Source organism: Leopardus geoffroyi, chromosome C1 (genome assembly GCF_018350155.1).
Source record: "Leopardus geoffroyi isolate Oge1 chromosome C1, O.geoffroyi_Oge1_pat1.0, whole genome shotgun sequence".
Taxonomy (NCBI): domain Eukaryota; kingdom Metazoa; phylum Chordata; class Mammalia; order Carnivora; family Felidae; genus Leopardus; species Leopardus geoffroyi.
In genome coordinates, this window is record NC_059328.1 from 71,823,986 (window position 1) to 71,836,831 (window position 12,846).

General features: G+C 34.3%; 1 protein-coding gene across 2 annotated transcripts in view; it reads right to left on the bottom strand.

The window, feature by feature from the left end:
• The window catches only part of SYDE2 (synapse defective Rho GTPase homolog 2), a 53,718-nt gene that overhangs the window by 23,801 nt on the left and 17,071 nt on the right, over nt 1-12,846 (bottom strand). For both annotated transcript variants that reach the window (XM_045478094.1, XM_045478095.1), the window contains exons 3-4: nt 7,139-8,241; nt 2,877-3,003 (exon numbers count right to left, since the gene is read on the bottom strand). In XM_045478094.1, the coding sequence (XP_045334050.1) occupies nt 2,877-3,003; nt 7,139-8,241 (1,230 nt within the window). The remainder of the gene's footprint in view (nt 1-2,876; nt 3,004-7,138; nt 8,242-12,846) is intronic.

A 12,846-nucleotide genomic window follows, 5' to 3' on the forward strand; every position in this document is an offset into this window, starting at 1 on the left:
TCTCTCTCTCTGCCCCTCCCCCACTCATGTCTCTCTCTCTCTGTCTCAAAAATAAAATAAACATTAAACTGTGAGTAAACTCTATCATTCATTAATATCTCATTTTTTTAGAACTACTGAATTGTTAATTATATTTCAAGTTTACTTAGAAATTTGAGTTCACATGGAACACATGAGGCAACATTATTACCGGCAAATTCTACAAATCAACAATATCCTTTATACTGAGACATGATGAGACCTTGCATATAATTCATTGTAATCTCAATGATATTTGTCAGACAACTTTTACATCATTTCATTGTTTTTTTTTTTTAATCAAGAAAGAAAATAGCTCTAGGTTCTTTTGAAAAACAGCTTTCCTGAAATGAAAGAGTATAAACAATAGAGCAAAAAAATACCCAATTCATAAACTATGGAGACACTCAATTTTAGAAACGAATGATACAAATCTAACATTCATTGACCTATTGTTCATATCATCTCCACATGCTGCAAATTTCTAACTAAGGACCTTGTCTTATAGCAAATAATCAAATCAAGCCACGTCATGTTATCTTTTTAATTCATACATATTTGCACAATTTTTTTTAAGATAATGCCTCAACAAGATTAAATATTTCATTTAGTTATAGAGTGTAATTTCCTGGGAACTGCTATTTATAAAATCTCTCTTTAATGGATTCTTTACTAATTTTGTTAATTACATATTATTAAGGGAAAAATTCTACTTTCTTTTTTGTAGACATAATTCATTTTTTGTAGAAAGAATAAGCTTTCTTCCTTTACAAAAATAAAAGTAACCATTATCTCTGGTTTGCTAAAATTTAGAAGAAAGAAAAAGTTCCTTGATTTATTGTCTGTTAGAATTAAAATGGTTAGGATCAAAGTTTTGATTATCTAAGAGTATATATTAAATACATGAAAATATAGTCATTCAGAATTCAGAGACTGGGAATCTCAACTATTTGAAAAGCCTCAATTCTAAAAGTAAGCTTTAAAGGATTCCAACCAACAAAAACCTCTTTAATATGTGCAGGTTGAACCTTCCTCAAATTCTCTCCGAGGCAATTAATTGCATGTAAAATGACAAATCAAATTAGAGAGATAAATAATATTACAGCATGAAAAAAAAAATGGCAGTTAACAGTAGAGGGAAGACAAAGAACTATCAAAATACAAAGAAGATCTGAAGATACATACCAAACCATCTATAGGTGAAAGGATAGGATACTGAAGATATACTTCAAAATAATCCATGTCTAGGGGAGAATCAAATGAGGGGTATAAAAGAGACAGGTATGGTCATGTGTTGATTATGGAAGCCAGGTAATAGATATAGAGGGTTTGTCACAGTATTCTACTTTTATATATGCTTGACAACTTTGCTAATAAAATACAACAACAAAAACACGGAATTATAAGTCAAGAGTCCCTGAAGATATCGATTAGTGATAAACAATCTCATAATGGCCAAATTCAAAGGCCTTATTTCTGTTCCCATCTTATATGATCTCTCCATCAAATGACACTGCCTCATACCTTTCCTTAAACTATTGTCTTTCGTTTCCCAAACTTTCTGACTCCTATCCTCTCAATCTCTTCAGCTGGATCTTCTTTGTCTTCGTGCCTCCAAAGTTTGGAGATCTCAAAGATCTTGTCTCTTCAAACTTTACCGACAATCACAAAGTGTTAATTACAATTATATGCTAATGACCCGCACATTGCGATTTCCCACCTCCACGTCTCAGGAGTACTAGAAGTATATTTCCAATGTTATATATTGGAATATACTCACCACTTGGTAAATTTTACTATATCCTCTCCTTAGCTGTAGATGAGCACTTTCTACTTTGCCTGATATATCCATGTAGATCACCTACTAGTACCTCAAATTCAGTATATAAGTTTGAAACAAAACCCAATTCATAGTTTTTTGTGTTGTTTTTTTTTTTCTCACATTTCTCCACCAAAAGCAGTAGCTCTCCTCTCAGCTTCTTAGTTTCTGCAAATGGTACCAAATCAACAAGGCGTCAAAGTCATGCTTGTCTGGGCCCTCTCTTTCTTCATATCTTTTCAGTTCTATTCTTTCCTATTGTTACTGCTACAAGACTCCTTCAGCTCTTATCACCTCTTTGCTGGTACTACTGCTAAGGCTTCCTAATTGGTCTTCTGTCCTCTGGTTTCTTTTAATTACAATCCGTCACATAGAGTTGCCAGATTAATATTCCTGAAGACTATCTCTCTAAAGATTTCACTCCCCTGCTGAAAAATCTTTGATGGGGGGCGCCTGGGTGGCTCAGTCGGTTGAGGGTCCGACTTCAGCTCAGGTCATGGTCTTGCAGTTCGTGAGTTTGGGCCCTGTGCTAACAAACAGCTCCGAGCCTGGAGCCTGCTTCAGATTCTGTATCTCTCTCTCTCTCTCCCCATCCCCTGCTCATGCTCTGCCTCTCTCTGTCTCTCAAAAATAAATAAAAAAATCTTTGATGGGTCCCCTCTGCCTAGTAAATAAATCTGAATTCTCTATCCAAATAGTCAATGCCCTTTACATGACCTGGTGACAATCAAACTGAACTCTGATGGTGTTTTATTTATCCTTCTATGAAGAAAATGTACCTTTTTCCTTCTGCTACCTAGTAATAGCTAATTTAACATAGGTCATATTTCCCTCCCAATATTTATTGGTTGTTTGAGGGCAAGGACCATATCTTGGTACTACCTCCCCACAGAAAATAATACAATGTTTGTGAAGGAAGGAAAATAAGACTTCAGAATAAAACCCAATTAAATTTAGGCTACAAAATAGTATTTTAAGTCCTTTTCCTACAGATGTATTCTTTCCAGAATGTGTACAGAGAATAAAAACTATTTATTACCTGTTATTACATTTATATCTGGGTAATGGTTTTCACACAGACCAACAGCTTTGCTATCTCTCTCAAAAGCCTCTCGAAGTTCTTTCTTGACTGCTGCCGAACCACATAATCGGTACAGGCCTACTACCTAGAAATAAAATTATGGCCACATTATGATAAATTTGATAAGGAGAAGATATAACAGCACAAAATATTTAAGTCACATGAACTTGGTAATCAAATATGTTCTAATGACATTTAATCAAAAATACCTCAAACAGCTTTTGAAATCTCACCATAGACTATATTCATCAGTTTAATAAAAACATTCTATATTCTTTCATTTAAATTCAGACAATATACTATGATTTCTATAATGCTGGCTATCTTAAGATACAAGCCCTTCCCTTTAGTCTTATATGCTCAACCAATATCTCCATGCCCCAAGGTCATGCCTTTTCACATCTTTTCCCTGAAGAAGAAATGCAGCACAGTGGTTAAACAAGGGTTTGGGATTCCATATAGTCCCACTCTGTAACTCCTTGCTTAGTGAATTTGGGCAAATTATTTAATCTCTTTAAACTCAATTTATTTATCCATAAAAAAGTAATACCATTGAAATAAAATTCCAATATACTATTTGTGTGAAGTTACCTTTTTAGAAGAAAAAAAAGATCCTCAGGAAGAAATGAATTTTTTAACTTACTAAGTTAATTGATTATAAAGGGACAGAGGAAATTCAATTAAAATATATTAAAATTAAAATTAAACCTTTAGTTCAAAATGTATATAAGATACACAGATACCACCCACCCTACATTAAAAAGATTCATTTTTTTTTTTTTTTTTTTTTTTAAATTTTTTTTTTTTGCAACGTTTATTTATTTTTGGGACAGAGAGAGACAAAGCATGAACGGGGGAGGGGCAGAGAGAGAGGGAGACACAGAATCGGAAACAGGCTCCAGACTCTGAGCCATCAGCCCAGAGCCCGACGCGGGGCTCGAACTCACGGACCGCGAGATCGTGACCTGGCTGAAGTCGGACGCTTAACCGACTGCGCCACCCAGGCGCCCCAAAAAAAAGATTCATTTTTTAAACACAGTTCATATAGGAGATAAAATACTAAGTCTTAGGAAGTTCACTATAAAGTCACTGAGAAGAAATCAGCACTGTATCTGTAAAGAGAAAACATGACTGATTAAGCAATCAGAGTTAAAAAAAAAAAAAAAAAAAAACCTTCAAGAAAATTAAGAAAAATACGTAGTTGTTGATTATATTTCCACATCAAAGACTGTTTAGGAAGCCGAATCACCTTGAGTTGAAGGAAGTTATAAAGAAATTATTTCAAGACAGAAAAAAGTAAAAACAAACAGTGAGGATCCCCAAAGATTTGAACCAGGAATCACTTTAAAATCATATAAACAATCTAGGAAAAGGAGTACACAAATGAAATTTCCAGGTGTACTTATGATACAAACCTCTCCAAGTCATTACATAACTGATAGAATACAAAAGGTGGGTCTTGATATAGGAAAATGTTACTAATGGACATAGAGAAATATTATCCAAAATAGTTGAGATGATAAGCTATTAAGTATTAATTGAAAGATACTAAGGAAACTACAACTATTTCTGAGAGAAGGTAATGCAAGGTGCTGCTATATTCAAAAGGATCGATGTAATATGGGAAACTAAGGAATGTACTTAGAAGGAAATTTCCTATTCTTATACAAATTCATAGTGCATTTGCATTGAGAATAGCATGTCCTATGTTGGTCACATCATCACAAGACATGGTAGAACCACAGATGATCCAGAAAATGAAACTAAAATTTTAACAGGATCAAAGAAAATGCTATCCTATTAGAAGAAACTAATTTGATTGAGTGGAGCCCTTCTGGTGTAGGCACACTTAAGTGTCACAAAATCCCATAATAAAGATGTATCCCCTTGAACTTGAGAAGGAGGTGAACCTAGAACAAGTTAAAGAAAGCAATACTTCAATAGTAAGTAATAAATTAATGGTAACATGTTGTCCACAAAGCTGAAAATACAAAGGTAATTTTTAAAGGTGAATAAAAGAAGATAGATCTAATACAGAGATTTCAAGGAAAAGACACTTTAGGATATACCCCTAATTTCAGAGGCTGACTTCTTAAATCAAACACTTCAAGTACATGCTTAATGCCCCTATCAGGGATAGAATCTGTACTGGATAAACCAGGAGTATGATTTCCATCGTAATTTTTCCCATTGAAAGCAGGGGATAGGTGGTAATAGCCTTCAAAGCATTTGGAAGATGCCACAAACTATTTTTGTATGACTGTTAAAACCTGATGCTCCTGATAACAAACACAAGAATAATTACTGCCTAAAAAGGTAACCAAAATTTAAGCAGTGTGCTAGTCTGTAAAATACAGACACAATAAGCCTCTTTCTCTGGCAGGGCAGGGGAGAGAGAGAAAAAGCAAAAGAAACAAAACAAACAAACAAACAAACAAACAAACAAAAAAAGGTGTTTAAAAATTGCAGTTCCAAATGGACTACTATAAATTTTATTTTTTAGTTCACAGGAAATAATTCTTTATTAAAATAACTATTTCTAAACTTTAAGTATAGAAATAAAAAGCATTGCTAAAAATATTTTGTGGGTATTTAAAATAAATTACAACAGTCTTAGTCATAATGAAAAGAAATGCTCAAACGCTACTGGGGATATAACAAAGCAATCAGTAGCTAGTTCCAAGACGCACTCCCTAGCCAAACTTGGGATAATTTAAGCTTCAAAGAATAATGACTATAATTGATTGTAACAAATTGAGTAAATAAAAACTCATGAAAAAATTATAAGTTTTATATACCCATTCTTTATAAACTATCTCAGAAAATAGATTGTAAAAGTACAGTGCTATTTGAGTTACTTATTTTAAAATTCAGTTGTAAAAGTTTGTTTAATAATTTGAAATTGGCCTAATCTCTGACCTTTCTACATATTGCCTGAAAAAAAAAAAAAATGGGAGAAAAACAGAGAACCTTAAGAAAAAGTAACTGGACCAAAAGTTGGATTGGAAACTAAAAGCCGTATTCTCATATAGAAAATATAAAGTCTATCTGAATAATAGAGAAGAGGTTTCAAAAGCTCAGATGTACCTCTTACCTTCAGGAAACTACTGCATCTACTTTTATAGATATAAGCAAATAAGGCCTACAGAGATTAAGTGACTTGCCCAACATCACACAGCTAATTAATAATGGAGGAGAAACCGGTACCCAAGTTTCCTGCATCTTAATACAAAACCCCACTAACTTACACTGTTTCTGTAGTTTCCACACCAAGGTTCAAGGTGAGTTATTTTAAAACTCTTTTCTACACATAAATAAATCATAATTCTGATTCGTTGATATTTACCTCTGATGTTTTTAATCAATGTCATAAATTCTGATAGTATTAAAGCAGAAATACTTCAGAATATCTAATTTTAGGCTTAATTTTTGAATTTAAACTATTACTTGCACCTCAGAATAACATCCTGAATGATATGCTGTTTCTCATTGTCACAGTCCACATGTATTAATGAAAAAAAGATAAGGTCTACAACTGGTTAACATTACATATCTTATTATATATAACACCAGGGTTTTTGTTTCTTTTAATGGGCTGCTTTTACATTTTATTTTATTTTATTTTATTTTATTTTATTTTATTTTACCTTCTCACTTAAAAGGAAGAGAGAATGAGACATGTTATTAGTAGGACCTCTCCTCATCCTCCACACTATCCCAAAGTTCAGAGACAAATAAGCTTATGTATGCTTCCTGAAGTGTGGGATGAGGGAGAGTAGGGAACAAGGACAGGGAGTTAGTTTTAGGAGTACAGCAGGGTTTTAAGATTCACTGTTGGAATTTTGTACCACAGGAATGTCAAACCATGCAGAAACATTCCTTAAATGAATTAGTCTTTGCCTATCATAGCTCTGGCTTTTCTTAGGAATGTCATTGTAAAGCAATCCTGATAGCGAGGTATAAAACCCACATAACTCTGCATCACAACATAAATTGTGGAACCATCTAGCATGCTCTCAATTGCTCACTGACAATGTAGGTGAAGATGTGAATTATACCCTAAACAATAATGGGATAAATTTTAAAAATAGGAATGAGAAAATGTCTAAATTAGATTTTTTTAACCTTACCTTGAATCCCTTCCCCCAAGACCTACTATAAATTTAATTAATTAAGGTAGATAAATACATCGGGAGGTAGTAGAGAAACTGAAATAATACCTGACAGCCTCTCTTTTCAATTTCCATAATACATTTTTGTATCAGAAGTGGCACCATCAGTCCTGTATTTTCTTTCTCTACAACTTTTCGAATATCAACACCAAATATTACTGGTTCTCGATTTATAGCCAGTCCAGGAAGAGAATTATCCCACTGTTCAAGAAGAGTCACTTTCACATAAATAAGACCTCTAGGCTCAAGTTTGACAGCCAACTGATGTGTCTTTGTCACTCGGAATAAGGTGGGGAGAACAACAGTTCCGTGACAACACACTCGATTTTTTCTTGGAGTTGGTTCCCAACTGAATACTACTAATTTCAAATGCTGCGCATTTTCAATTTCTATGTTGAAAGTATGATCCATGTCTAAAAATGTTGTCCGACATGTGAGCAAAGCTGTTCTTGCTTTGTTTACTGAATCTACCTGAATTGCACAAAAGACATCTTTTGAATCTATCCGAGGTGGTTTTAAATCCTCAGCACCATAGAAATGCACACTCATGAGCCCAGATATGTACTGAGAACACTTAGGTTGATCAGAAAAACTATAATGTCTAAAAGCATCAATGTCTATTTCACTCTTGCTGCAACTACTTGGAATTATTTCTTTTCCCTTTCCAAATTTGTTGTCAGATCCATGTTTGCTAGATTTAGTTATAAGTTCAGGTGAATCTCCATCACTGAGGTAACCACCTTTGCAGGAATACTTGGAACTCACAGATGTTTTCTTCTGGTAGCTGTGCTGAGAAGATACACTGGTATCCAGATGGTACCGACTTATGACATTCCTCTTAGCAGCTGTGGTTGTGTTCCCAGAAGGTAGAATATTGGCATGATGAATTTCTCGACAGGTACATTTAGACAAGGAAGGAGTATTATCTGGATTGTTCATGTAATTCAAAGTTCCTTTAACGCTCAGTTTTCGGCTAAGTTCTGGCAACCTTTTCATTTTCATGGAAAGTTTCCTCACAGTTCGTGGAGATTTTATTTTATCTGGGAAAGACCAGTTAATTGAACTGCTTTTTTTCACAGGGCTAGGGCTTGGAGAAGATAATTCGGTAGCTCCCAATTCAGTCTTATTTGTAGCACCTAGGATCCCAGGACCTTTAAAAAAAAAAAAAAAAGGTATTATAAGGTGCTATGTTTTGATTCCTACTTTATAAATCACCAACTAAACAGACTCTCCCATGGACAGAAATTTCTCCCTTGTTTTATCACACTGGGGAGATTTAGTAAGTTACAAGTTTAGGTAAATCTCCATTACCACCTTCAAACACAATATCAAGGATTTCCAGGGGTGCCTGGATGGCTCAGTAGGTACAGCAAGTGACTCTTGACCTTGAGATTGTGGGTTTTAGCCTCATGCTGAGTGTAGAGATTATATAAAAATAAAATCTTAAAGAAAGGGGGGTCGGGATTTCCAAATGGCTTAGGGTGGAAAGAAGCATCTTTGTCTCCATCTTCTTTTCTACTTTAAAGGTTTGGAGGAAGGGTAATATATATTCCTTTTAAATCTTTCCCACTGCAATATAATTCAGGGACTATGTTATTTTATAACCATGAACAGTGGATATCAGAGGAAACTAGGAAAGCTTCCTATTTTGATGTTTATTTTGGCATATTATCTATTTGAGTGTTTATTTAGAAATCCTACTCCAATTTTAAAAAGAAAAAAGAAATCCTACTCTAATAAAAGAACATTTGTTTATACCTCTCTAAAAACTAAATTTTATCACATAGCAGTGGTTTTTTTTTAAAAAGTTAAAAACAAAACAAGCTTATTATTATTATTTATTTACTTTTTTTTTTTTTAAGTAGGCTTAATGCCCAATGCAGAGCCCAACACGGGGCTTGAACTCACCACCCTGAGATTAAGACCTGAGCTGAGATCAAGTCAGATGCTTTATGACTGAGCCACCCAGGCACCCCAAAAACCAAATAAGTTTATAATTTTGACAACTAAGAGCCCTTTCTTTCTTCAATGTCCCTCAGAACATATCACGAAAGATTATACATAGAATGAAACACAGTTAATCAAGAATAACTGAATATTGATTAATCAGAGAAAAACAAGTATCATAGGACTTTACTCATATGAGGACTTTAAGAGACAAAACAGATGAACGTAAGGGAAGGGAAACAAAAATAATATAAAAACAGGGAGGGGACAAAGCACAAGAGACTCATAAATATGGAGAACAAACAGGGTTACTGGAGGGGGTGTGGGAGGGGGGATGGGCTAAATGGGTAAGGGGCACTAAGGAATTCACTCCTGAAATCATTGTTGTACTATATGCTAACTAATGTGGATGTAAATTAAAAAAATAAAACTTAAAAAAAAAAAGAAAAAAGGAATAACTGAATATTGAATATCACAAAGCTAACTGAATAATTTTAAAAACTATAAAGACATTTTCTTTCTTTTATTATTTATATACAATAATTCCCTGGAACTTCAAAAGCTAAATTAGGGCCTTTCCTTGCAATTTCAATATATTAAATAACAGTACAGAGACATAAATAAGTTTTGTTATCTTCTCAGTTTTCATGAAGAGTAAAGCATTGAAATGTTTTTGATTTTTTTCTCCACATAAAAATAGCTTTTTTCCCCCCTGAATGTCAAAATTATCCAGGTTTACAATAAAAAGTTTTTAAAAGACACAAAGAAATCCAAATAGCCTAAACTGAGCTATTAAGACATGAGTCATTATAAATAGTGAGGTGAAAATAATATCCAAAGTAGTTTAACAGTAAATTGTTAATATTTATAGCACTAGCCAACATTTATTGAGCTAGACAAAGTATGAAAAATTAATTTAACACTTAGTATGCACAGATTCTGATTTAATTCTTGAAATAGCCCTAAGAGTTAAGATACCACAAGCATCCCATCCTCCAGACAAGGACCTCATGCACAGAGCTGATTTGTTTAAGATCACAAAGCAGCTAAGTGGCAGAAACAGGTACAATTCAAACCTAAGCATAGGCCTTCAGAGCCTATATTCTTAAATACTGTACATTAGAGTACTTCCATCCTTTTAAACATTTTTCTGTCTATACATATACATTAAATTGATTTTTAATGGTGGCTTCTTAACCATTATTAATAAGTTAAGGGGCACCTGGATGGCTCAGTAGGTTAAGCATCTAACTTCAGCTCAGGTCATGATCTCATGGTTCATGAGTTTGGGCGCATTAGGCTCTCTGCTGTCAGCCCAGAGCCCACTTCAGATCCTCTGTCTCCCTCTCTCTCTGCCCCTCCCCCAACCCTTCCCTCTCCCTCTCTCAAAAATAAATAAATGTTTGTTTTTAAATAAAATATTCCATTTAACCTTAAACTTTCTTTTTTCTTTTTTTTTAAGTTTGTTTATTTACTTATTTATTTAGAGAGAGGGAGGGAGGGAAGGGGGGAAAGAGAGGGAAAGACAGAATCCCAGCCAGGCTCCAGGCTGTCAGCACCAGCCGGACGCAGGGCTCAAACTCACAAACTCATGACCTGAGCCAAAAGCAAGAGTCAGACGCATAACCCACTTAACTGACTGAGGAGCCACCCAGGGGCCCCTCAACCTTAAACTTTCAATCCCTCAGTTAAAAAAAAAAAAATGTATAAACTGACTAATCAATTTTATTTTAAAATGTGAAACTGTTCCTATTTAAGTGTTTAATAAAGCAAAATGAAAATAACTTCTAAAATCTATTATATAAGTTTAAACTGTTTCTTTAAAGAAACAATTTAGGGGTGCCTGGCTGGCTCACTCAGGACAGCATGTGACTCTTGATCTTGGGGCTGGGCCTCGAGCTTACTTAAAAAAAAAAAAGAATGGGGGCGCCTCGGTGGCGCAGTCGGTTAAGCGTCCGACTTCAGCCAGGTCACGATCTCGCGGTCCGTGAGTTCGAGCCCCGCGTCAGGCTCTGGGCTGATGGCTCAGAGCCTGGAGCCTGTTTCCGATTCTGTGTCTCCCTCTCTCTCTGCCCCTCCCCTGTTCATGCTCTGTCTCTCTCTGTCCCAAAAATAAATAAACGTTGAAAAAAAAAAATTAAAAAAAAAAAAAGAATGAATGAAACAATCTATGATTTAAATTATTTAAAATTTAAATGAGTTTTTCACACTTCCTCTAACTGTTCCTTATAAAGATCTCTAATGACCCTAATATCAGAGGTTACTCTATGAAATACTACATTTCACAATTAAAATAACAAAAGAGAGTACTAATTCATTTCAAAATCAATAGATTAAATGACTTTCTTTTAAAGTGCTAATATAATCTCCCTCCACCCCTCTTTATGTGTTCTAAAAACAAAGAAGTGGTTTCTTTATAGAGAAAGGACTATTTTAAGTATGCCTGCGGGGCTTTTCTGGTAAATAACAAATAAGAAATGGAATATTTGATAAACTAGACAAAGCATTCCCTTGTACTGTAAATTGTAGTACAATTCTATTGGTTTACTGGCCTAAAACATTCTATAGTAATCAGAGTCCTGCTGTAGTCTACAATCTATTTTGTCAACGGCTTAAAAAGCTATCCAGTATATTAAATTGCTCTAGGTTCTATTAAAGTATTACGGAGTTAATTTAACATTTTGACTTTTTTTTACACATCATGCATTAAATATTCTTACTGAAATCTTTAACTATTAAAATGAAATACTGTGTATGTTAGCAATTTCTACTTCAGACAAGACTAAACTTATTAAAATAAAAATGCTTTGTTTTTATAAAACCCAAGAGCTGAAATACTACCAAATTCAATAATTGCTTAAAATTAAACCAAAATTATACTAATCAAATCACAGACTAGCTATACAGGGAAAGTACAAAATGAAAGTCTTTGTAAATCCATAAACCAGGCTAGAATCAAGTGAAACTGGCACATTCCTTCAGCACCTAGAACAGTAACTGGCACACAGCAGAAATTGAGCGTTTATAGAGTAAATCAATTAATCAACCAACCAATTGTCAGTTGCCTGTAAAGTGGTAAACCTTTTAGGAAATATAATATAGGAATTACTATAATAGTTACCAGCCATAAAAACCCAGTAATGATACTAGTAATTAATCCAAATAAAGTGAAATAGATCATGATGACAATCACTCCTCTAGTAGTGGAAATAATCTATTAACACCCAACATAACCAGTCAAATAGATTAGGACACATCAACCCTATTAAATACTATAAAATTGGTAAACAATAATGTTAATCTACATGTAACAATACAAGATGAAAACATCAAGTGGAAATATCAAAAACCAAAACCAGGGGCACCTGGGGAGCTCAGTCAGTTAAGCATTCAACTCTTGATTTGGGCTCAAGTCATGACCTCAGGTCGTGTGATTGAGCCCCAAGTCAGGCATCAAACTGGGCAGGGAGCCTGCTTGAGATTCTCTCTCTCCCTCTCCCTCTGCCCCTCCCCTGTACATGGGGGTGTGGGGGAAGGGGCATGCTCTCCCTTTCTCAAACAAAACAAAACAAAAACACCAAAAGCAGACTGCTATGATCACAACTAGATAAAACATAAATATACATATGGGACTTAATAAACAAAATAACAAGTCATAATTGTGTTAGAATGATTAAAAAATTGTCAGCGATACTAAATATACTCAAGCTTTTTTATTTCTTGATCAGAAAATTATTTTGAAATTCAACCATTATCTTTGCCTATTTCTCAACAGTTCTCATTTTTGATGTTTATTTATTTTGAGAGAG